The sequence below is a fragment of the Saimiri boliviensis genome, chromosome 6 (genome assembly GCF_048565385.1).
Source record: "Saimiri boliviensis isolate mSaiBol1 chromosome 6, mSaiBol1.pri, whole genome shotgun sequence".
Taxonomy (NCBI): domain Eukaryota; kingdom Metazoa; phylum Chordata; class Mammalia; order Primates; family Cebidae; genus Saimiri; species Saimiri boliviensis.
The window spans coordinates 25542672-25568794 of NC_133454.1; the positions used below are offsets into that span (position 1 = coordinate 25542672).

Sequence of the window (26123 nt, forward strand, 5' to 3'; positions counted from 1 at the left end):
GCGCCGCTCCGCGACCCTGGGGACCCGCGGCCGCCCGGGAGGGGCTCCCTCCAGCCCCCTCCCCTACCGAGACCTTGTCCCCGCCCCACCCCCGCTCCTGGCCGAGGCCCCGCCCCAGCCCCGCCCCAGCCCCGCCCCGTCCCCTCGGCCGAGACCCCGCCCCATCGCTCCGCTCCCGGCCGAGGCCCCGCCCCAACCCCACCCCATCCCCTCGGCCGAGGCCAAGCTCCAGCCCCGCCCCGTCCCCTCGACCGAGGCCCCGCCCCAACCCCCGCTCCCGGCTGAGGCCCCGCCCCAACCCCGCCCCGTCCCCTATGTCGAGGCCAAGCCCCAGCCCCGCCCCTACTGAGGTCCTCTCCCCGCCAGCCCCGCCCCGTCCCCTCGGCCGAGGCCCCGCCCCAGCCCGCCCCCTACCGAGGTCCTGTCCCAGCCAGCCCCGCCCCGTCCCCGATAAGGCCCCTCCTCCACTAGCCCAGCCCCCGCCAGCCTCCTCCCCTACCGAGACCTCGTCCCAGCCCGCCAGTCCTGCCCCGCCCCCGGAAGAGGCCCCGCCCCCTCCCCGCCCCGCCCCGCCCCTGCCTGCGCAGGGCCTAGAGTTGGAAGCGCGGGGCCGCGAGCCCCAGCCAATGAGAGCCGGCGGGCCGGTTGCCCGGGCGACCAGCGCGCGGCCCCGCCCCCCGCGCTGGGCTCCCGCGCGCGGCTGAGTGCGGGCTGGAGTGGGAACGCTGGTCCCCGAGAGCAGAGAACAGGCGATGACCACGTGGAGCCTCCGGCGGAGGCCGGGCCGCACGCTGGGCCTCCTGCTTTTGGTCATCTTGAGCTTCCTGGTGCTCCGCAGGTGAGAGAGAGCCCCGCGAAGCACCTGCCGGACCCCACATTACCCAGCCTTCCGCACCTCGGGTTCTCGCCTCTCGCGACCCGCAAATCCCGGGTTCCCGAGGGAAGCAGCCCCAGTCGCTTCTTTCTGGGAGCTCCCCAACACCCCCGAGCTCCCCTGCGGCTCCTCCGGGCACTCTGCTCCTGCCTCTCGATCCAGGCCTCTGGGCGACACCCGGCGTGCCCTCGGGAGCCGGTGTCTGTGCCCCGAGCCGCCCACCCCGCTGTGCCTGTGATACCCGGCTCTGCCCCTCGTGGACGCCCCCAGCCCTCCCGCCGTCAAGCCCTGTCCCCGCAGCTCCGCGGAAAGCTCCCTCTGCTCTGGCCCCAGGCCCCCCTTTTCCCCCCAAGCCTCTGGTAGGCGCCTTATTCCGCAGAGGCCCGCGCTCCAGCCTCGCAGCTGTGGTCGAGCCAGCACGCCTGGCAGGGTCATAAGAACACTGCCCATGGGCCTCCAGGATCCTGGACCATGGTTTATTTGCACAGTTCGAGGACTGATAGGTCGTCCCTCTCCACTTTCCCACCATTCACCTGTTACCAGCTCACCGTTTCGTCTCCCCCTTTTACAAAATGTTGTTTACGGCAAATGGGTGACTTCAGTGATACCGCGATTTACCCACGGCCTGTGAAAAAGTTTGCTGGGTGCCCTAGCCCAGAGGTTTTCTAGATTGTGCCTATTTTAAGGATCTTACAGCCCTGACCCTATCTTTCAGGTCAGCATTTTCCATATTCAAAACCTCCAGTGGGAAGCCGACCGGCAGTATCGAATGAGCTGAACGGTTGGAACTGGTGGCAGTCACTACACCGCTCAGCTTTGTCATTTGCTTCTTTTTTACTCCTCTTCTTAGTTTCTCTAAACTTCCCCTGTGAGATTGGAAAGTCGTTGATAGAGATAAATATCTGGAAATCTTTTGCCGCCACGAGAAAACATTGACAAACTATGTTTACACCTTGTCAAGACTTGATTCTTGTTTCTGAGATAATATTGTTTGGGAGAAGGACGTGGTTTTCTTCTCATTCTGGGGCCCAGAAAACTTCGAGCATTTCATTTCTCCAGCTGTTCCCAAGATGTTTTCTGTCCTGCCTAAGATCTCTAAGCCATTCCTCTCTGACTGGCCCTGGATCCTGTGGGATGCTCAGCTTTCCTCCCTGTGCAAAGCTTATGCAAACCCCAGAAGAATTACTCAGGGCGGCGGCAGCAGATCCTCCTGCATGCAGCAGAATAGCAAGGCACTCAAGCTCCCCAGAGAAAGGCTAGCGGCTGCAGGCCTATTGCTCATCAGGGATATAGGAGTCTGTGCAGGGGACCCAGGCAGGTCACTTTTTGGGGCAGCACTGTGGACTAGAGATGGGCGGAGTGGCACATCTGAAGTCCTCAGGAAAAGGTATGGGAAGGAGGCTGAGTGTTTGCTGTTGTGTGGTGGGACAGAGGTGGGGTGTCTGACCTAGCTGGGAAGAAGCCTGAGCTTCTCTGAGATGAGGTAACTGTGTCCCCAAGTAGGCGGGGTGGCCACACCGGGAATCAGTCTGGGGCCATTGGAGCGGTGTGGAATGGCAACAGAGAATAAGGAGCGGTGACTCAAGGCTGTGGCAACAGTTTGACATGCCTAGGAAAGTCGTTTTTCCTGCCACTCCATCCTTCTAGCAGGTAGGGCAGAAGCCCAGGAAGCCCTGAAGCAAGTCCTCTTTGGATCCTGTGGCACACATGTCTTTCTGGCATCTTTTTGATTTTTTCACCCTCTGGTACATTCTGCCCCGTTCCTCCTGTCTGACTTGGGCTGGACATCAATGATTATGCGTTGCCGTAATATCTCCGGAGGCAGGAGGAGAACATCCTCTTTGTCTCTCCTTCTTCCTGTCTTCCTCCAGCTCTGACTGGGTCATTAACTGAGTGGGAGGTGGGGGCCTCCCCCAGCTGTTACCAGGGAGTGTTGAGGTGGCCAGTGGAATATAGGTCACATGGAAACTGGCCACTAAGTTCATGCTTTGTGGAGCCGAGCTGTCAGGAGCAGCCCCTTTCCTGTAGCAGAAGGCAGGTACTTGGGCAGTGTCTGGCATGGGGTGGGGGTGTTTGGCTATAGCTTTTTTTTTTTTTTCCCATCAACTTTTCCTTGGGTTGGTTCATGGTCAGTCATGGCTGGTGGGTTACATCATACCAAAGAACCAGGAGAGCCAGGTTGACTTTTGGGGAGGATGTCAATCTTAGGTTTCTTGGGTTGTTTTTAAGCTTGAACAGTGGTCTTTCTTAAAAATTACCTCTATTGGAGTTTGTCTGTCGTGCGACAAACTGCCCCTAGTTAACATGTACAATTTCATATGCTTTGACATATACCTAAATCCAGCTGTGGATTTACCACCACAATTAGGGTTGTGTAAACAGCCCCCAGCCCCCAACGTTTCATGCACCTCTCCGTCATCCCTCCCTCCTACCCCTCCTTGGTCCTCAGCCCCAAGCAACCACTGATCTGTTGCTTTCTGCCAGGATCTATTGGATTGCATTTTCTAGTGTTTCAGAGATTTGTAATCTTAAAGCATGCTTTCTTTTTTGGTCTGGCTTCTTTCACTCAGTGTGTTATTTTGAGGTCTGCGATGCATGTATCAGTGTGAACCATGCCTTTGAGCCAGTTGCCTTTCCTTCCCTTTCTTCTTCCCACTCCATGGACACAAGAATACCTGCTTGATGTTATCTAAGGGCATGGTTCTCACTCAGGATTTTTCCTTCATATAAATGCATCACCGAGCAAAAATGCAGCCAACTCTGCATCTGTCATACCTGAAATTTTAGCTGGGAAAGTTGGGAGAGGGGAAAGCCTTCAGGTGAGCAGGCAGCATCATGCTCCTAAGAGGTAAGTTCATTTCTTCTCTGAGGTCTGTCTAACACGCTGCCCTGCTCTGCTGTTATCCAGATTCCAGACGCCAAATTCTTCCTTTGGAAAGGAAAAAGAAGAGAATGTAGCAAACTCCTTCTCCTGAACAAGGTTGCTAACTTAGTAATGCGGGTCACTTTTTTTGGATCCAAATCATGGCCAGTCCTGTCTTCCAAGAGTATGTGGCCAAATCGTGCCTCTCCTCTTGAGCTTTTGGGAGGTGATTGATTTTATGGGCCTTGCCTATTCTAGGACTCTGCTTTGCTTGAGGCCTGAGTCATATTTCATGAATGTTCAAACGCTTTGAACAGTGTTCCTTTCATCTTGTGGTAGCAAAGTTTTCAGCATCAGGGAAGCAGCTCTTTCAGCAGGTGATCACCTGTTGGATACAGTTGGTGAGGCAGGGCTACCTGAGCAGTGGCTCATCATCAGGAAGAGGGATGTCTGAGCCACCGTGTGCTAGAAGATCGAGTTAGCTCTGGGATTCTTACAGGACCATGCTAGCCAGCAACTGAAGGAGCCCAGAGTTGTGTTGGAGCAGCCACAGTATTGTTGTAGGTGTGATTCAAGGGAGAGACTGGGCTACCAAGAAGACGGGGGACAAAGAGCGTTGGCTGCAGAAATAAAGCTGGCTAAAGGGTTCTTCCCACCTTAAACCAAGGAACTGGCCAGTGAAAGAAAAACATGTAGTCCTTGATGAAGTGATGCACAGTTCCATAAGGTCATGTCAGATGCTCTTCTGGGAAGCATTCAGAAAATGCTGCAGCTTGAGGAGAAAGGTTTTAGAACATTTGGCACCTGGAAAGGACTCTGGGGTCCAGGCACGCACTCCCTCCCTCGCCAGCATCATGCAGCAGAGGCAGGGTTTTTGGTGTCGATGTTGGGATATTCGCTGCTTCCTCTCCACTCAGTTTTAGCTTTTGCTTAAATCTATTGCTCTGGATATTGAAGACGGTATTGAAAAAGAGTTCTCAGGGTGTGGATGTTTCCTGCGACAGAAGGGCAGCAGGTGTTTTTAGAGGCTCGTGCTAACGAGATAGCTATTTCTTGACTGGTGTCTGCCGGTTAGACTCCTTGTTGATACTCACAGCTTCTGTTCTCTGACACTCAGCAAAACAGTTAGTGGGCTTGTTCCTTTAAAGCACAGATTGTATTTTTTTTTCCCTTAAGAAGTTATTTTGTGAGTAGGTAATTTATGAACATGGTAAGATATTCAGAGTGTGAGGGGAATAGAGTGAAAAGAAACTCCCACTCCTGACCTCTAGGCTAGGCATCCTTCCCCATCCCCTCTTAGTATCAGCTATTGTTACTGATAATGGCTTCTCTCAGAGATATTCTATGCATATACAAGAAGAGAGCTGCACATATTATCCCACTTGTCCATTAGACACATAATTTATTTAAACGGTCTTCTGTTGATGGGCATTGATTGTTTGCAGTCTTTTAGTTACTGTAAACAAAGTTGCTGCAGATATCTGTTGGATATATTTCTATAAGTAGAATTGCTGACCGTAGGAGAGATTCATTTGAAATCTTGATAGACATTTCCAAAATAGCACATTTTATTTCTGTTGGATCAGTGTGAAGGAGATTCTGAGCCCAGCTCGACAGGGGCAGGTAGATTCTCGAGTCTTGTAAGAACCGGTGCATGTCTTGTATATATCTTCATAGATAAGTCCTGTGTGGTGGATTGAAGAAAAATATTCCACATAGTTATGTTGTTTCCTATTTATGAGATCATTTCATTTAGAGTCTATAAGCATCTCCAAGAAATGGGGCTTGTTACCAACAGGAGAGGCCTTGTGTCACCCAGCACAGCTTTCACTTCTCTCTGGGTGAGATACAGTCCGTTTCTTGTTTATGATGCTGTCCGGGGTCCCAAAGTGCTGCGGAAGTGCGGTGTCACCTAACGTTAGAACACTGTTCGTTGTTGTCATTGTTGTTACGTGGTTGATTACAGTGAGGGGTTTTTGTTATTTCACTCTTGGATCGCAAGGTTTTGGTCTAGAAAACTCTTCTCCATGTACTCACTTCCTGCAGTCTTTAGGAAAGATTGCCCTCTGAGCCACCAATATTGCTTCTGGGTCAGAGCCTGGATGTGAGGCCGGGGTTCCTGTTTTACCTGGGGACCTTTTAAGAGGGAAAAGCAGAGGAGCTGGGATTGCAGGAGTGCTGTGGACCTCTCGCTGGGGACCTCACATTTCTGCAAAATGCGTGTGCTTGCCTTGGGAATGGCAGGCCCAAGCCCTTGGGCATACTTAGTGCCTCTCCCAGCAAAACAGCAGTCCACTGCCTTGGGCCCAGACCAAGGAGCACATAGAGAGAAAGCTGGGCCAGGCACAGGGACCAAGTTCCATTTCCCTGGGGCTGAAGTTCTTGGAGCCCAGGGATTGGTCCAAGAGGCGATATTTTGGAGTAGAGGCGTTAAGGGCACCATCTGGGCCAAAGAGTAAATAGGTCCTTCCCCTGGCCCTCGAATTCTTTTGCTGAGGGTGGAGAGAACAGGACTGAAGGCTGCTGGGACCAAAATATCCCCAAACACACAGTTTAGGGGAGCAGGATGTCCAAGGAAGTTGAGCCTCATGGGAGCCTAGAACTGAACCAGAATCCTGAGAGTGATGAATAGAATTCTGCACTGAAGACAGATCCAAGTGAGGAACTCCCACGTGCTTGAGGTCTTGTGGGCAGCTGAACACACCTTCAGTGGTGGTCTCCGGCACGGCCGCTTGGAGGAGGGCAGAGGTGAGTGTTTTCTTGGTCAGGATCTTCATAGGATGCCCTGAACTTGGATTCAGTTGAACCTCTGCTTATGGAGGCCCTAATAGGGCCGCAGTGCATCTAGAAATTGAATTCGTAAGCCATCATCTCCGATGAATAAGTACGTGAGCACATTATATGTTAGAGTGTCAAAATAACTGGCCCTTGGGGCCGGCAAGGACTTACGTTCTGGGAATTGAAGGACAATTATTGCAGTTCTTGCCTCAGACATCAGCTTGCATACACCCGTGGCCAGCCTCGGACAGCGTGAGTGCTGCCTGGTCTCTGCTGGCGGTCGTCATACTCCTCATGTTCACGCCGCCGTCTCTGCTGTGCCCAGTTGTGTAGATCCTGGCCCATCTGTGTCTGCTCATACTCTGCATGGCAGACCAGAAAGAGATGACTGTGACCCCAGTGAGGCCTCCCAGCCCTACCATGACCCAGTTCCTGATGAGTGTTTGCAGGATTGACGAGGGATGCGGGGATGCCCCCTGGCATGGCAGGACGCATTTCACGCCTGGCACACTCACTCAAGGAGATCCTTTCTGGTGGCCATAGGATCTGGCTCACCTCCCACCCATCTGCCCTGCAAGATGCCCTCTGAAACTTGACAGCCAGTCCCATTCCCAGAAAGAAGTGGTGACCTTGCCACGAGGTCATCTGCCCCTTTCCATCCCCTCACATCTGCCAGTGCTCTTTACCACTCCCAGAACTCCTGCCTGCTGGAGACTGCCCTGTACCCTTCATCCTCAGGACCCACCTCACCGGTCAAGGGAAAATTGCTCCAGAAGGCTTCGCCTCCCCTGCTTCCTCACCACAGGGCACAGCAGAACTCGGTACCTATGTCCTCTGCTTCAGGTTTCCATTGCAACCGATTTTTGCATCTGCAGCTTGCACAGCCTTCAGCACCATAGTTCATGCCCCTTTCCACTTGCCAAAAAGGAATTGGTGAGGATGGGCTGCAGAGGTCTTGTCAAGTTGTGCGAGGCTCCATCAGAAGTCCTGACGTACCTGCCTTCTTCCAGGGACCTCACCTTGGACTATGACCATGGCCATCCTCTCCATCCAGGTGGAGGAGTAGAGCCTGTCTCTGAGCAGAGCAGACCTGGGCACTGAGCACTGAGTTCAGGCCAGCGGTCAGGGCCTGCTGTGCAGTGTCTTCTAAGGCAGAAAAGTCACTTTCTATAAATGAAGCCAAGATACACAGGCAACAGAAATTCCAGGAGAAAATGTTAACATAGGCCAGGCACGGTGGCTCACACCTATTGGGAGGCCAAGGCGGGTGGATCACGAGGTCAAGAGATCGAGACCATCCTGGTCAACATGGTGAAACCCCGTCTGTACTAAAAAATACAAAAATTAGCTGGGCGTGGTGGCGTGCACCTGTAGTCCCAGCTACTCGGGAGGCTGAGACAGGAGAATTGCTTGAACCCAGGAGGCGGAGGTTGCGGTGAGCTAAGATCGTGCCATTGCACTCCGGCCTGGGTAACGAGAGCGAAACTCCGTCTCAAAAAAAAAAAAAAAAAAAAAAAAAGGCAGGTGTTCCTGTTTTCATCAAATAAAGATCCATCATGGATGAACTGCTCACCAAGAAAAGTGGCAGAAACACGCTGGGCTTCCTTAGGATTTGGTTAGCTCCTTGGTATCAAGCCTAGTTTAGGAGTAAAGTCTTACTGACCTTTAAACCAACCAACTCTAACCACACAGTTGATATTTCCTTTATTTTATTGTTACTGAGTTACTCAGAAAATTACGGGGTTATTCTCCATCTTATGATTCTTTGTATTAATGATCGTTATTAGTGATAATAACCATTTACGTGATGCTTCGTTGTTTATGAGGCTCTAACTTGTATGGCCTCATTTCCCTGCAGCGAATTCCTTGGAGAAACAAATACTTAGCATCCTCATTTGCTCAGGGAATCCATCCTTTTTAGTCATATATTGACAACTTGTCTAGTAACCTACCAGAAAATTCCCATGGAGAAACAGTGGAATTTTCTAGAATTCGGAATCGGATAACAGCTAGATTGTTTTTGGTTTTTGATGTTTATTTCGTGCCTCTTGAATGCACTGAGAAGAATATTTTCCCTAAAAATATGAAAATGGTGTGCTACAAATACACTAGCAAAGATAAGCTCTATCCAGGGAGGGAGTCTGTGTACACGTGTCAAAGGAGAAGATACAGATTGGGCTTCTCAAGCCGTAACCTTGGGACTGGCTAGAATGCAGATTTTGACTCAATAGGTTGCAAGTAAGACATGAGGTTTATGCATTTCTGACAAGCTGCAGATGAAGACCTGGAAATCTGGTTGGTAGATAGAAGCTATTGAATTGGGATGCCTCTTTCCCGGCGTCTGCACCTTGAGTCAGGTGGCTGTGACCCTGAGGGGGTTCCGAGGCATTGCTGCCTGGAGAAGTCAGCCTAGAGGCAGGTTTGCTGATCCTTAGTCATCAGCTAATCAAGGGGACAGGTTAAAGGTGTTTGTTACTAGCAGGGACTATGTTGGAATGCGGGTCACAGAGAAGCTTCTCCAACCGTGCCTACACCTCTGCACTTAGCAGGGTAGGGAGTGGAGACTCTGGCACCCATAAATAGATGTTAGGGTAAGTAATGTGTGCTTTAATAAGAATTGGAGATTGTGCTTTTGAAGTTCTGGCTGGAGAATAAGGTTTGCTACCTTGTAGAGTGATTGTTAAGTTGTATTATCACTGTCTTTACAAACAGTGATATTGTGTGTGTGTGTGTGTGTGTGTGTGTGTGTGTGTGTGTGTGTATTTTCACCACCAGATTGTCAAAATATCCCTGTTTATTAGAAAAGAATCTGTCCATCCGGTTCTTCCTCGTTCTGGCCTGGGGTGAGCCCAGCGTGTGCTTCTGGGGGATCTGGGGGGAGAACCCGTGTTGCGGTGGGCAGCTGAGTCTGGTGAGTACCTGAGGTGGGGAGAGTTGAGCAGGACACAGAGTGTGTGCTTTGGAGTAGGTGTGGCCAGAATCAAGGGACACACAGACTCTCCTGTGTCTGAGGTGAGGGAGGCTTCTGACAAAGCCAGAGCAGTTGGAAGTCTGTAACCAAAACAAGGCGCCTGGTCAGCAGAGCAGGGGACACCAAGGGAAGGCCAGGATGGTGGCCCACAGGGGCCCGAGGCCTTACCTTAGCAGTCCAGGGCTTCATCTGCAAGGATGTGGGCCAGCACAGCTGCTGGGAAAGGGCGATCACAAATGTTTTCACCTTTGCAGGCCGCACGGTCTCTATTGCAAGTACTCCACTGCGAAAAGCAGCTGTACGTAGATGGTGTGGCTGTGTGCCGGTACGACGATCTATGAACACTGAAGTTCATATAACTTTTTATGTGTCCCCAAATATCATGCTTTTGATTTTTCTTCAACCACTCACAAATGTGAAAACTATCCTTAGCACAAAGACAGATGGCAGGCTGGATTTTACCTGAGGCCCAAGTGGGCCCACCTCTGGTCTACAGGCTGTGTTGATCTAATAGGATCAGTGTACAGAATCTTTCACTGTCAAATTTTTGAAATTGTCATAAGATGGCTTGGCACAGAGTCTAGCACATAAATTATATACCGCAATGGGGAGAATAGAAAGGCTGGGATTATTCTGCATTAGGGACATAAAACCCACTTGAGGCTACTCTCTCTAAAGTTTTCTCTTTAGAGAAAAGCGTGTGCTGAGTAGGTTTCCATAGCTCTCTAGCATACAAGCGCATGCTAAAATAAATGGATTTCAGATAGAGATAAGACTCTTCGACTGCACAGCATAGAGGGTAGCATTTCTCTGGGACCCTCACAGCAGCCTTTCTGAGCAGTTGGGACAGACATTAGCCCTGTTTTACAGAGGAAGAAGCTCCTGCCTGCAAAACTGCTGTCAGTGACCCCAGGCAACGGTTCTGTGAAGAAGGGGCTGGGAATCATGTCCAGATCTTCCCATCTGGCTAGTGTGTTTGTTTTTACTTTCCCATACAGTCCTTTGGAAGAACTGTGTCCTAAAATGTCATTTGCAAGCCATTTACTAGAACATGAAACTTTTCTCTCTAGAGAAAGAAAAATGTGGTGAACAGATTCCCAGGTTGCCCCAGATGGGATGACCCTTTCACCTGTGACGCAGCAGAACTGTAGTCCTGGTGCTCGGGTGTGAGTTCTAAGGCCCCAGGGGCTACGAGAAGTAGAAAGCAGTAGGTACAAAAGCAAATTTCTTTGCCTGAGAGTGGTCCCAGATGGAGGTCCCAAGAGGCGGGCGATGTCCGGGCTGTCTTCTGTCCTGTGGGCATCCTGCCTCCTCGTGTCTGTCCATCTGGCGCCCTCGCCTGCCCTGTCCCTCTGTGACACTCAGCTGAGGGAGCGTCTGGTGCAGAGGGGCCCGCTGGGTGTCAGGGCTGGAGAGCGCCCGGTGAGGACAAAGGCACCACCAACACCAGCTCCTGCCCCAGACTCGGCCACGTGCTTGTTTCATGCCTCCAACATTCATGAACTTCCTGGCTTGAAACGTGGGTCTCTCCTGTCCTTTGGGAGATGGGCGGGAAGGAGACCCACCCTGCAATACCGAGTCACTGGGACCCCCCCCGCCCGAGGGGCTCCCCGGGGCCACCCCTGCGAGATGCTGGAGGGGCTTCTCTTGGACCAAAGCTTTCAACAGCCTTCCCGTGGGGGACTCTGCGTGGCTGGGTCACCTCCTGGCCGGTGCCTGATCTTCAGAAAGTAATTGTGACTGGGAATCGGGTGGATGAGTGGACGCTGTTAACCCAGACCCTCTTTCCAGGTCTCTGCTCCTTGAGTCGGGCTGCCGCGGTGGCTCTGGCCGCAGCTCCCCAGTGGCCGACTGTGGTCCTCTGTCCTTTTAGCCTGCCAGCCTTCATGCCGAGCGCTGCGTTGGCCTTGCTCCTGGCTGCAGCCTTGGCTTGCCCTTCCCCTGCCGCGGGGCCCCGTGCTGAAGAAAGACCCCTTCCAAGGTTTGGCTGAGGCAGAGGGGGGGCTTTTCCGGCCACCTGGACGCAGGCCCGCTCTAGAAGGAAACGCCCAGGACCTGTGGCGGGACGAGGGCGCTGATCTGTCTGGGGCCCGGAGTCTCTAGGCTCCAGAATGCCTTTGTCTTTCCAGGTTGGACTGGAGTACCCTGGTCCCTCTGTGGCTCCGCCATCGGCACTTGGGGCTGCAGGCCAAGGGCTGGAACTTCATGCTGGAGGACTCCACCTTCTGGATCTTCGGGGGCTCCATCCACTATTTCCGTGTGCCCAAGGAGTACTGGAGGGACCGCTTGCTGAAGATGAAGGCCTGTGGCTTGAACACCCTCACCACGTAGGCGTTGCCTCCTTTCCCCACGGGGCTTGCTTCCCAAGTAGGGCTCCTGGTGTCCGCCTGCGAAAAAATGTAAGGGGAACCAGCCCAGGTCCTCTGCCGAGAGCAGAGAGCCGGGGTCTCCCTCCTCCTCTCCCCACAGAGCTCCTGACTCATGGGCGTGGAGGCACGTGAATGGATGTAAGGTCTAGAGGAACCGAGGTGGCAATGTCGCACGAGAGTATAGTGAAGGAGCTGAGTGCAGGTGGAGGAGGTGATTCGTTGGCAGCGAACCTTTTTGTTTAACAAGGAGTCTCCCCACTTCCAGTTTATACAGCCAGTGAATGGGGTCTTCTTCAGAAGAGTTGCCTGAGAGGCCGTGCCCCCAGTTTTTAGCACTGCTCAAGGGCGGTGGTCTTAGAATGCTGTGCTTGTCATCCCGGCTTCTGTTGTGGGATGACACAGGGTAGGCACGCAATAAAATGTGGACTTTGCAAATCATTTAAAAAATGTGCTTGGTTGTGAATAACCTGGATCTTCTCATGGAGTTTCCCCCCAAATTGCCAACAGATACTTGGCCCTAAATCTGTGAAATAAAGGGGGTGATGAAGCTGGATCATTCCATTTTCAGGCAAAAATATGTGATTACAAATCAAAGAGTAGCTTTTCTTGGGTGATATATGAACCGATTTTGAAGACAGTTCCTTAAAGAGTTAGAGACGTGCTGAGCCTTGACGACTTCCCGGAAAGGACTCCTGCAGGGTGTGGGAACGCTGCGGGCTCAGCGCTCTGCCCCACAGGAGCAGCACCGCGGATATTTGCTGAAATGCAGACCTCGTGTGTCTGAGCTGGAAGCCAGACAGCCTCTCCTCCCTTCAGCTGGGAATATTCTCTATAGCGGGCAGAGGCTCCTCTAAAGCCAGTGATGGGGTGGGGTCGGGGGAAGAGCAGCTGTTGTCACTGTGTCGTCCGGGAGTTGTCCCCTCCGCCTCTCGAGCTGAGCCTGTCCATGAGCCTGCTCCGCCCCTTGTCTTGTCTAGAGTTGGAAGCTTCATTCTGTTGCACGTTTTGGAATTCTGGGTGCTTCAGTAAACGCAGGATGATCACTGAGCTTTCCTCTTGCTCCTTTTAGCTGTTTATCGGATAAAGTTACATCTTCCGTTCCAGTGGGGTGGGGGCATGGTAAGCTGACTGGGGTCAGAGCACCTGACCTTTTACTCAGCAGGTCTTACGCTTTGTCCAAATCCTGTTGATACGGAAGGAAGAGGGCTTGCCCTCGATTCTGGTCTCTAGATTGGTTCACTTAGTTCTTGGTTCTAGTCCTAAAATCATGAAGACATATATCTTCAGCCATCATATTTGATTTTTAGGATAAAGAAGGTAATGTGGGAGATGAATTGGAATGAGTGACACACGCTAGCTGATAATCATTATGTCTGTTGCAGCTATGTTCCGTGGAACCTGCATGAGCCGGAAAGAGGCAAATTTGACTTCTCTGGGAACCTGGACCTGGAGTATGTGGTGTTGCTGCTGCTGTGACCTGGCCAGGGGCAGGGGCAGAGAGGCGGTTACTGGGGGTGGATTAGCAAAGAGAACCAGGGAGGGACCAGGGTCTGGGTCCTGTTCTAGGACTGTGAGAGGCCCTGCACCCAGGACCCAGACACTCCCCATCCATGACCTGTCACCCCGCAGGGCTGGGCCTGCAGCATCTGGGCCTCACCTCTCCACTGCAACCCAGAAGGGCAGAAGACCCCAGAAGCCGCCTGACTCTGCATGGGGTCCAGCCGCCTGGGCTGGGACAGGGAGGCCCCTCTAGGCTGGCAAGGCTGCTGGGGTCAGGTTCACTGTGAAGATCCCTGTGCCCTGGCTGATGCCCTTCCTCCTCAGGCCCCTGATGGGGCTTTGCAGAGGCTCTGAGGCTGGGAGCAGCTGGGGCCTCGGACCTGGTGTGGGAGTCCCTGCTCTGTGGGGGTGGGGCCGAGCTGTCCCTTCACCCCACCGGGCAGCTCCTCCACCCTGTGATGCTTGCAGCCCCCACCTAGCCTCACCATTGGCTGTTGTGGGAAGGGCTGACGATGTGGACCCCCCTAGGGCCTTCATCCTGATGGCCTCGGAGATCGGGCTGTGGGTGATTCTGCGTCCAGGCCCCTACATCTGCAGTGAGATTGACCTCGGCGGCTTGCCCAGGTAAGCGGAATTGTGAAGGGTCCTGTGTGCTGTGCAGAAAGCTCACAGACACAGGTTTAGTTTCGTTTCTGTGTTCTAGTTCCCATTCTGTACTGAATCTCCTTTTCAGGAAGAACAGCACCCGGGGGCATCACTTTTCAGCGAGGCTGCAGTGGCTGGCCTCGAACAGCCCCTCGTGGGCTGCTGTGTGACAGGCGGCAGCAGGGCTGACCCTCCGGGCATTCCGTGCGTCGGGCTCTGCTGTGAAGCTGGGAGCCCTGGCAGGTCGTTCACCTGCTTGTCTACAGTATGGGGAAGATGAAACCTTCCCTGTCTGTTTCTTAGGAATGCTACCAAGCAGAGTTTGAAAAGTCCAAGTATTTTGCTAAAGCCCAACAGAAACAAATTCTTGTTATGGTTTTGTCTTCATATCTTGGCCCACGTGTATCATCTTCCCAGGCGTAGTCTTGGCTGAGGTTGGTAGTCTGTGGTTGGAGTAGAAATCAGGACAGGAATCAGCTGGGACCTCATTCATTCCTCATCCTCATCATTGTTGCCTTTAAGATTTTCTTGTTAACAGGCATACCGTTCTCAGCCTCCCACGGTACCAGGTGGTTAGACCTGGGCTGCCCCGGGGGAAGAGGCTGATCCTTATCCCCAAGCCCTCTCCCCTCCCCTGGGGAGCCCTGGCCTTGTTTTCCTCCTGGTTTCCAGCACGACCTGCCTTTCCCTTGTGGGCACAGCTTCTGTCTCCACTACCCAGGGTCACTTCTCAGGCACTGATCCATTCAGCTTGGCACGCTCGCCCTTGACGTGAACAAAGCCAGGGCAGCTTCCCCAGTCCCTGCGGATTAGAAAGCTGTGTGCCACCGTCAGCGATTTCCGCGGCTCAGCCAGGGCCGGGCACAGGAGGATGAAGGGTTTAACAGTCTTAACTTAGAAGCAGGGAGAGCTGTGGCACTTTGACTCTCCCCCCAACCCTGCCCATGTGGCATCTGCTTATTCGTGAGAGGGGCATGTGGGCACGCCCGCGGAGGGGCAGTCTGGGTGGGAGAGAGAAACCTGACCTGTCAGGTGGGGTTAGAATGTGGGGATGTCAGTCTAGATGAAACTACCCTCTCCTCACCCATTGTTTTACCAATAGAAATGGGATAATTTCCTAACCTGTTTAGGACTTCCAGACCAGGGCAAGGGGAGCCTCAGAGCCTTTTGTTAGAAAATATAAGTGTCTTCTCAGAACCTGAAGTGAGAAGAAGGGGCCCTGACCCCAGCTTTGGAACTAACCCATGCTGCTGTGTTCCTCTGGGGAGTTTGGGATCACAGCAGCTGGGTGGAGGGAGAATTCCGCCCTTGCTCACCGGCTGCTCTGCGCTGAGCTCTGCACAGCCCGTGAGACCGATGCCGGGGTGTTAGCCGCATTGGCAAGGACAGCGGCTGCACCCTGCTCAGCCCCTCGCCGTGCCCGTCAGGCTTGTTTTTCGGGGTGATGCTGGAAAGCTGTGTCTCCATTCTTCCATCGCCGCAGTGATTCTGAACCTTTTTGGCTTTACCCTTTGTAATGGGATCTTAGAGCAAGTTCTTAAAAACTGGGCCTGGAGTCCCGTGAAAAGATTTTGTCACTGCTGGCAGCCAGGCCCTGCAGCTGTGGAGCTAGAATTGAACTTCCACCACTGTGTGTCCTCGGGAAGGGAAGCTGTAGGTGGGCAAGTGGGTGCTCGCCCCAGAATCGGTTTGCACAGTCTCCCCACTTCCGGGCTGAGTGGGGTGGAGGAGGGCACAGGCCATTCCAGAGCACTGTGGGGCCTCTCCCTTCTCCCGGCACCAGCAGCCTGCTCACAGCAAACCCACTGGGACACTAACATCCTCCCTTCCCTCCCTCTTTACTTCAAGCTGGCTACTCCAAGACCCTGGCATGAGGCTGAGGACAACGTACAAGGGCTTCACTGAAGCAGTGGACCTTTATTTTGATCACCTGATGTCCAGGGTGGTGCCACTCCAGGTACAAGCAAATGGAATCTTCTCTGATCTTCGCCTGTCTTCCTCTAGGTGGTGGATCATCCTTGGTTAGTTCTCAGACCGAGGGGCTTCCAGTGTTCTTGAACACAGGAACATGCTCTTTCCCACTGCCTGAGACTGATAACCGAGGGGCTTGCAATAGTTGTCTTTTGAAAGATCTCTGCATTTCAGTGTCGTCTCACTCAGGTGTGTTACTGAAAGGAAAGACAGATGTAAGCGCTCACATTGTCACATACGGCACTGGAGAGACAGGGATGCCATGATAGCCGGGAACACCCATCCACTGGCATCTCCATGGTGTCAGAGAGATAGAGATGCAGTGACAGCCGGGAACACCCATCCACTGGCGTTTCCACGGTGTCAGAGAGATAGAGATGCAGTGACAGCTGGGAACACCCATCCACTGGCATCTCCATGGTGTCAGAGAGATAGAGATGCAGTGACATCCCGGAACACCCATCCACTGGCATCTCCATGGTGTCAGAGATAGGGATGCAGTGACAGCTGGGAACACCCATCCACTGACGTCTCCATGGTGTCAGAGAGATAGAGATGCAGTGACAGCTGGGAACACCCATCCACTGGCGTCTCCATGGTGTCAGAGAGATAGAGATGCAGTGACAGCCGGGAACACCCATCCACTGGCGTCTCCATGGTGTCAGAGATAGGGATGCAGTGACAGCCGGGAACACTCATCCACTGGCATCTCCATGGTGTCAGAGAGATAGAGATGCAGTGACAGCCGGGAACACCCAGCCACTGGCATCTCCATGGTGTCAGAGAGATAGAGATGCAGTGACAGCCGGGAACACCCATCCACTGGCGTCTCCACGGTGCCAGAGAGACAGGGATGCAGTGACAGCTGGGAACACCCATCCACTGGCGTCTCCATGGTGCCAGAGAGACAGGGATGCCTTGAGAGCCGGGAACACACATCTATCTACCAGTGTCCAATAGCATTGTGGCTCAGTTCTGCACAGGTTGGAGCACATGTGGATTAACCTTTGCCTGTAAGACTGCAGGACTTTTTGTGTATTATAAAATTCCTGTAGCTGACTTTACAAGATACTTCCCTCTGCTACCAAAAAGGTGCTGCATGGTACACATTTACTATTCAAAACGTGTGTTAAGGTAAATTTTGGGAAACGAAGTATCTTAATATTTTATATAATAATTGGAAGCTGTGGAAAGCAGGAATGGGAAAAATCAACCCCGTGGTAATGTCATAAAGAATGACACTGAGAAATTAGTACATTAATAAAAAATTAGTACAAGTCAGTGGTATGGAATACTCACTGCACACATAAATCAAAGGGAACTGCCAGATAAAACACAGGATGCTCAGTTACATTTGAATTTCAGATAAACAAGGAATAAGTTTTTAGTGTAAATATATTCCAAATATTGCATAGGTCATACTTATGCTAAAAATTTATTTGTTGTAAAATTCAAATTTAACCTTATGTCCGCTATTTTTGTTTACTAAATCTGGCAGCTCTAATCATGATAGGAGCAAGGAGCTAGAAGTCATTAGCCTAGATGTTGCTGGAAGCTGGGGCCAATGAGGGGATCAGAAGGTTGCAAGAGTCGGGTGGTCAGCAGGAAGGCCGTCCTGGGAGCAGAAGGTTGTAAGGGTCGGGTGGGCAGCAGGAAGGCCGTCCTGGGAGCAGAAGGTTGTAAGGGTCGGGTGGGCAGCAGGAAGGCCGTCCTGGGAGCAGAAGGTTGTAAGGGTCGGGTGGGCAGCAGGAAGGCCGTTCTGGGAGCAGACTTAGAGGCACTAGCAGATGTGCAGCAAATCACCAATGCTTCTTTTTTTTTTTGTTGAGACAGAGTCTCGCTCTGGAGTTCCATGGTGTGATCTCGGTTCACTGCCACCTCCACCTGCTGGGTTCAAGTGATTCTCCTGCCTCAGCCTCCTGAGTAGCTGGGATTACAGGGGCTTCCCACCACACCCAGCTAATTTTTTGTATTTTTAGTAGAGACGGGGCTTCACCATCTTGGCCAGGAGGGTCTCGATCTCTTGACCTTGTGATCTGCCTGCCTCAGCCTCCCAAAGTGCTGGGATTACAGGCATGAGACATCACACCCAGTCTGTGCACTCCTGTGCCCAGCCAATGCTTCTTTTTCAAATAAATGATAACATAATTATTATTATTTAGCTTATTTAAATTTGACATATTTAAATAATAACACACTGATTTTATTTTTGTTGCTGTCGTAGTATAGTATACATAACATAAACATTGCCATTTTAACCATCTTTGAGTGTACAGCTCAGTGGCATTGAGTACACCCACACTGTTGTGTGCCCATCTCGACAGCCTTAGCTCATGCTGCCACCACGCCACCAAACACCTAGACTGAATGGCTTACGGACCCTAGAGATTCATTTCTCCCAGCTTTGGAGGGTGGGAAGTCCAAGATCAAGGCACTAGCAGATTGGGTGTCCAGAAGGGCCCTCTTTCAGGGCATATACGGTACCATCTTATTGACATACCTTACCTGGCAGAGAGGGTCAGAGAGCTTCTGAGAGCACTAGCCCTCTTCTTGAGGACTCTGCTCATGACTAATCACCTCCCGAAAGTCCCACCTCTGAATACTTTCACGCTGGGGGTTAGGATTTCAACATGTACGTTTTGGGGAAACACAGTCTATTGCAGCCACTGTCTATCTCCAGACCTTTTCTGTCTTCCCCAGTGTAACTCTGTGCCTGTTAAACTCTCCATTCTTCCCTCTCTGCATCTCCTGACAACCATTCGACTCTTTCCCTATTCATTTGATCACTTTAGCTACCAAATATATGTGAAATCACATAGTACTGTGACTGGATTATTTCACTTAACAGTGCTCTCAGGGTTCACCTGTGCCAGAATTTCCTTCCTTCTAAAGGCTGAATAATATTCCATCGTATGTATATAACACATTTGTGTATCCATTCATCAACATTTGGGTTGCTCTGCCTTTTGGCCACTGTGAATAAGTCTGCTATGAGCATGGGTGTACAAATATCTTTCCGAGTCCCTGCTTTCGCTTCTTTTGGGTATATACCTAGAAGTGAAATTGCTAGATCAACTTGTCATTCTGCATTTACTTTTTTTTAAGGAAATGCCATATTGTTTTTCAAAGAAATTTCACCAGATTACATTCCCACCGGCAATACGCAAGCATTCCAATTTCACCACTTCTCTGCCAACACTTGCTATTTCCTGTTTATCTGGAGAGAACCATCAATGGGTGTGAAGTGGTCTTTCATGGTGGTTTTGGTTTGTATTTCCCTAATAACTATTGGTGTTGAGCATCTTTTCATGTGCTCATTGGTCATTTTCATATCTTGGGAGAAATGTTTATTCAAGTCTTTTGCTAATTTTTGAATCTAGTTGTTTGTTTTTATGTTGTTGATTATAGGAATTCTTTTTTTTTTTTGAGATGGAGTTTCGCTCTTGTTACCCAGGCTGGAGTGCAATGGCGCTACCTCGGCTCACCGCAACCTCCGCCTTCTGGGTTCAAGCAATTCTCCTGCCTTAGCCTCCCGAGTAGCTCGGAGTACAGGCGCACGCCACCATGCCCAGCTGATTTTTGTATTTTTAGTAGAGACGGGGTTTCATCTTGTTGACCAGGATGGTCTCGATCTCTTGACCTTGTGATCCACCCACCTCAGCCTCCCAAAGTGCTGGGATTACAGGCGTGAGCCACCGCGCCTGGCAGGAATTCTTTTTACTTACTGGATATCAATTCCTTACCAGGTCCCTCCAGGACTGGGTCCTTCCTTTCAAGGCAGCAGTTTCCTTTTTGGCCCAGGGTGTGTCTAGAAGTGTCTGGAAGCTAGGGCCTAGAACGGGGACCTCCTGACTCGGCCGGTGCCCTTTCCTGCTGTGGCTGAGCATCTTGTATCCAAGACGCAAGACAAAGTCCTCTTTACTCTTCGCTCTCCTCTCTTTAAGCAGAAGGAAGGGGCCACTTTTGTTTCTATGAGCTGTGCTACCTGGGGTTGGGGGAAGGATGTGCAAGAGCTCCCTTAGCCATGCCAGCTGGTGTCTCCTTAGACCATGTGCCACGCTAGTATACTGGCTGTAAGCCCATCCTAGCACTAGGAATTGCCTAAGAATTGTGGTCTTTGTGTCCTAGACTGCCTTTCATGTTTACCTAGGATTCCAGAGCACTTCAGTCCACGGTGGTGAGGCTTGCCAAGAAACTCAGGTTCCAATCGCTAGGATGGGCAGTTTCTCTTTGGCTAGGGCTGGTCCAAGTGCTCCCTCTAGGTGGATGCTGGCTGAGCCCAGCATGGCTTTATTCTGTGCTATGACAAGGCAGCACTGAGTCCAGTGTAAAGTTCCCCAGTCGCTGGGCTCTCCCTTCCCCAAATGCACAGGTCTTCTCTCCTCATTGGTTGGCTGCTGGTGGGAGATGGGAGAGGGTGGCATCAGTGGTGTAAGACTGTCTCTCTTGCCTGCCTCAATGTCTCTTTTGTTGATAAGAAGTTAAAACCAGATACTGTGGCTACTCACTTGAATTTTGGTTTTAGTGATGGTGGTTTTCTGTGTGCACATCATTGTTAATACTTGATGTTCCAGCAGGACAGATGAACAGTGCAGGCTTCTATTCCACCATCTTGCTCCTTTGTCCCTGATTTTCTTTTAGTATTTTTTCGTAATGTACAATCAGTGTACACATATTTTACCTTCATGATTAAATATATTCCCAAGTATTTTATGGTTTTTGATGATGCCTTCAATGGAGTTGTTCCCTGATAGTGTATAAAAACAATGGATTTTTGTGCATTGATTTTATTTATCCTGCAAGCTTACTGAATTATTAGCTAGATAGTTTTTTTTTTTTTTTTCGGGGTGTGGGGATCTGTACTGCTTTCTGCATTTAAGAGCATGTTGTCTGTGTACAGAGATAACTTCTTCCTTTCCAACTTGGATGCTTTTATTTTTTTCTTGACTAATTGCTCTGGCTAGGATTTCCAGTACTATGTTGAACAGAAGTGCTGAAAGCAGGAATACTTGGTTTGTTCCTGACCACACAGGAAAACTTTTCAGTCTTTCACCACTGAATATGATGTTGGCTGTGGGCTTTCCGTATGTGGCCTTTATTATGTTGAGGTAGTTTCCTTCTGCTCCTAGTTTACTGAGTGTTATTTTTTAATCATGAAAGAATGTTGAATTTTGTCGTGTGGTTTTTTCTGCATTAATTGAGATCATAATGTGGGTTTTCCCTTCAATTTTGTTAATGTGGTATAATACATTGTTTTTTTTTTTTTTTTTTTTTTTTTTTTTTTTTTTTTGAGATCAAGTTTTATTCTTGTTGCTCAGGCTGGAGTGTAATGGTTCTATCTCACTATCTCAGCTCACTGCAACCTCCTCCTCCCAGGTTCAGGTGATTCTTCTGCCTCAACCTCCCATGTAGCTGTGATTACAGGCACCCACCACCATGCCTGGCTAATTTTGTATTTTTAGTAGAGATGGGGTTTTACCCTGTTGGTCAGACTGGTCTTGAACCCCTGACCTCAGGTGATCCATCCAACTCAGACTCCCAAAGTGCTGGGATTGTAGGCATGAACTACCTTGCCTGGCCTTCAATGATTGATTTTCACATGGCAAATCATCCTTGCATTACAGGAATAAATCTCATTTGATCACGGTTTAGAATTCTTTTAATATGCTGCTGAATCAAGTTGGTGAACATGTTGTTGAGGGTTTTTGCATCAGTATTCATTAGGACTGTTAGTCTGTGTTTTCTTTTCTTATAGCAGCTTTTGTTTGTAATAAAAGAAAAAAGTGTCAACTTGTTTTTCACATTTCTATATCCAGCAAAACTTATAAATGAGGGAAAAAATTAAGAAATTCCCAAAGAAAAGCATAGAGAGTTCATTACTTTCATTACTGTGTTCTACCTTATGGAATAAGGTAGGAAGTGTTCCTTCCCTTTCAATTTTTGGTAAAGGTTTGAGGAAGATTGGTGTTTTCTTTAAACGTTTGGTAGAATTCACTAGTGAAGCTATCTGGTCCTGGACTTTTCTTTGTTGGGAGGTTTTTAGTTACTGATTCAGTGTCCTTACTAGTTATATGTCTGTTCAGATTTTATATTTCTTCATGGTTTAGTTTTGGCACATTATATGTTTCTAGGAATTTGTGTCTTTCAATTTAGGTTATTTAATTTGTTGGTATACAATTTGCTCATATTCCTCTTTTGTAATCCTTATTTCTATAAAATCAGCAGTAATATCCTCACGTTGTTTCTGATTTTAGCTGAATCATATCTTGTTTCCTTAGTTTAGCTACAGATTGTCAGTTTCATTCATCTTTTCAAATAATCAACTCTTGATTTCATTAATTTTTCTTTATTGTTTTTCTATTCTCTCATTATGTATCTCTGCTCTAATCTTTATTATTTCCTTCCTTCTGCTACCTTTGAGTTTAGTTTTTTCCCTTTTTCTGTTTTTTTAAGGTGTAATGTTAGGTTGTTAGTTTGAGACCTTTTGTCTTTTAAATATATTTATAGCTATAAAATTTCTCTCTTTGCACTGCTTTCACTGTAATTCATAATTTTGTTTTCATTTTCATTTTTTTCAATATGCTTTCTAATTTCTCTTGTGATTTCCTCTTTGGACTATTGGTTAAGGTTTGATTATTTCCAAATATTTGAAATTTTCAGGATTTGTTTCTTGGCTATTGATTTCTAGTTTCATTCCATTTTGATTGGGAAAAATAAAACTTTGTATGATTTCAATTTTTAAAATTTATTAAGGCTTGAGGCTGGGCATGGTGGCTCATGTCTATAATCCAAGCACTTTGGGAGGCTGAGACAGGTAAAACACTTGAAGTCAGGATTTAGAGACCAGCTTGGCCAACATGGTGAAATCCCTTTTCTACTAAAAAACAATTAGCTGGTTGTGATGGTGGGCACCTGTAATCCCAGCTACTTGGGAGGTGGAAGCACAAAATTTGAATCCGGGAGATGGAGGTGGCAGTCAGCCAAGATTGTGCCACTGCCTTCCAGCCTGGGTGACAAAGTGGGACTCTGTAATTTTAAAAAACAAAAAAAAATTATTAAGGCTTGTTTTTTGGCTTAATATATGGTTTATCCTGGAGAGTGTTTTAAGTACTCATGAGAAAAATGTGTATTGTGCTATTTTGGGGTGGAATATTTTATATATATTTTATATATATATATATATATATATGATATGTATATGATATATGTTAGGTCCAACTGGTCCATAATATTGTCCAAGTCCTCTATTTGGTTACTGATTTTCTGTCTGGTTATTCTAGCCATTATTGATATTCAGATATTGAGTCTCCTACTATTAGCGTAGAGCTGTCTATTTTTCCTTTAAATAGATTTTGCCAGTGTTTGGCTCATATACTTTGGAACTCTGGTGTTTGGTGCATATATGTTTACAATTGTTATATCCTTTTGGTGAATTGAACCTTTTATTATTATATATATTTTATAATGTCTTTCTTTGTCCCTCATAACAGTTTTTGATATAAAGTCTATTTTGTTTGATATTAGTAAAGCCACCCCTGCTGTTTTGATTACTGTTTGCATAAAATATCTTTTTCCAACCTTTCACTTTCAACCAATGTGTATCCTTAGATCTAAAATGAGTATGTTGTAGACAGTATGTAATTGGACATGGGTTTGTTAAAAATCCATTATGCCAATGTATGTCTTTTGATTGAGGAGTTTAATATATTTACATTAAAAATAACTACTGATAGAGAAACACTTACTTTTGCCTTTTTTTGTTTTCTGCATCTCTTACAGCTTTTTGACCCTCATTTCCTCTATTACTGCCTTACTTTGTATCTAGTTCATTTTTTATAGTGACGTTTTTTATATTTCCTTTTAATTTCATTTTGTATATATTCTGTAGATATGCTCTTTGTGGTTACCTCAGGATTATATATAATATACTAAAGTTTTGACATTCTGTTTTAAATTGATACAAACCTAACTTCAATTGTACATAAAAACCCTACTCCTTTACAGTTCTGCCCCTCCACTTTATTTTACTGATGTCACAAATCATGTCTTCATATGTGGTGTACACATTAACTCAGGTTTATAATCATTTTTATCTGTCTTTTAAATCTCATAGAAAATAAAAATATACATTGCAATTAAAATTATAATAGTACTTTAAAAATATATTTTTCATGTGTCTATCTTTACTGGAGAACTTTGTATTTTTATCTAGTTTCATATTACACTTGCATTTTTTCATTTCAACTTTAAGTGCTTTTTCTAGGACAGGTCTGCTGGTAACAAACTCTCTTAGCTTTTCTCTGGGAATTTCTTAATTTTTCCCTCATTTTTGAGTTTTGCTGGATATAGAAGTGTCGAAAAGAAAGCTGATACTTTTTTCTTCCAGCACTTTGACCATATCAGCCCATTGCCTTCTGGCTTGAAAAGTTTCTGGCTGAGATATCTTTTACAGTCTTACTGAGGATCCCTTGTATGTGGCCAAAACTTTTGTGGCACTCAGGAATCTCTTTTTGTCTTCAATGGTTTGATTATAGTATGTCCCCGTGTGGGTCTCTGGAATGTTTGAGCTCCTTGAATTTACATAATCATGTCTTTTCTCAAATTTGAGAAGTTTTCAGCTATTATTCTGTATAAATAATCTCCCTGCCCTTTTATCTCTCTTTTTCTTCTAAGATTCTCATAATTATTGTATTAGTCTGCTTGAAGGTGTTGTGTAAGTCTCTTAGGCTCTGTTTACTTCTCTTTATTCTTTTTATCTGCTCAAACCTGATCATTTCTGATAACCTATGTTTAAGTTTCCTTTTTCTTTCTTCTGCCTGTTTGAATCTGCTGTTGAATCCCTCTAGTGAATTTTTAACTTTAGATACGATATATTTCAGCCCCAGAAGTTCCTTTAGTTCTTTTTTAGAATAGTCTCTGTTCTCTTGTTGATATTCTCATTTTTTTCATATATCATTTGCCTGCCTTTAGCTCCTTGAGCATATTTACAACAGCTGTTATGATCTTGCTTTACTGAGTCTGGTACGTATGTTTCTTCAGATACTGCTTTTGGAGATTTATTTTGTTCCTTTGATGAGTCATATTTCCTTGTTTCTTTTTACGTCTTGTGTTTTTTTGGTTGAACATTGGGCATTTGAAAAAGTAGACACCTATTTCAGTTTTTGCAGTTTTTTTAGGGGAACCCTCACTAATTAATGGGCCCCTAAGCCCAGAGATCAGCCCCGTGTGAAGACTTAAGAGCTGATCTTTTCTGGGCATGTGTTGTCTGTATCTGTGTGTGTGCTCCTGTCCCTACCTCCCTGGTCCCTTTCAAGTGTCTTTGATTCCTAGAGAGTCTCACTCCCTTCTACTTGCGGCCTTAGATACTCTTCATTTTCTTCTGCTTGCAATTCCTTGCCCCCAGGCATCCAAGGGTTTGTAGTCTTCTGGTAGTTTTCATATGCTGCGGAACCTGCCACTGCCATCTTTAGCTTCCAACCTGAAGTCCAAACTATGCTGACGATTCTTGTGTGAGCTCCATGTCAGACAAGACAGAAACCAGCACATTGGGCAGAACACGTTAGGACACTGTAAACAGGGGACTTGGAAGTTGGGACGAGTACTCTTGACCACACCATGCTACACTGAGGAGGGGCTGGGGCAAGAACTTGTGAAAACATCATAAAATTTTGTGCCATTTTGCATATGGCTTTTTGGTTTAATTTGGTGGTCACTTGTTTGCTTAGACACTTGACTGGTCTCCAGAGCTCCTATTAAGTTATTTTAGTCAGTCTGGAGTTGTTTCTTTGATGCTTTCATGGTAGAACAAAGGCCTGGTGCTTCTTCCTCCACTGTCTTATTGCTACTAATCTTAACTATATACCAAATCTTTTGAGATTTTAGTTTTCAAATGGGATATTTTGCTAGTCATTGGTGATGGGCGTGGTGGATTCGATACTACAGTTCCCCTAGAAACTCAGCTCCTGGTTGTCCGTCTTTTCTCCTCAGTACAAGCGTGGGGGACCCATCATTGCTGTGCAAGTGGAGAATGAATATGGTTCCTATAACAAAGACCCTGCTTACATGCCCTATGTCAAGAAGGTAAGAGTCTTCTTGGTGTGTTGATTTATATTCTTTCCTCTGGTGTGTGTGATGGGCTGTGGTACGACATGT

The 26123-nt window shown here is 48.2% G+C and overlaps 1 protein-coding gene across 1 annotated transcript in view; it reads left to right on the forward strand.

The window, feature by feature from the left end:
- The first annotated feature begins 588 nt into the window (after nt 1-588).
- The window catches only part of GLB1L2 (galactosidase beta 1 like 2), a 46505-nt gene continuing 20970 nt past the window's right edge, over nt 589-26123 (forward strand). The window contains exons 1-6 of the mRNA XM_003942950.4: nt 589-838; nt 11616-11813; nt 13238-13306; nt 13884-13979; nt 15849-15957; nt 25959-26051. Coding sequence (XP_003942999.1) covers nt 753-838; nt 11616-11813; nt 13238-13306; nt 13884-13979; nt 15849-15957; nt 25959-26051 — 651 coding nt within the window. The 5' untranslated portion in view covers nt 589-752. The remainder of the gene's footprint in view (nt 839-11615; nt 11814-13237; nt 13307-13883; nt 13980-15848; nt 15958-25958; nt 26052-26123) is intronic.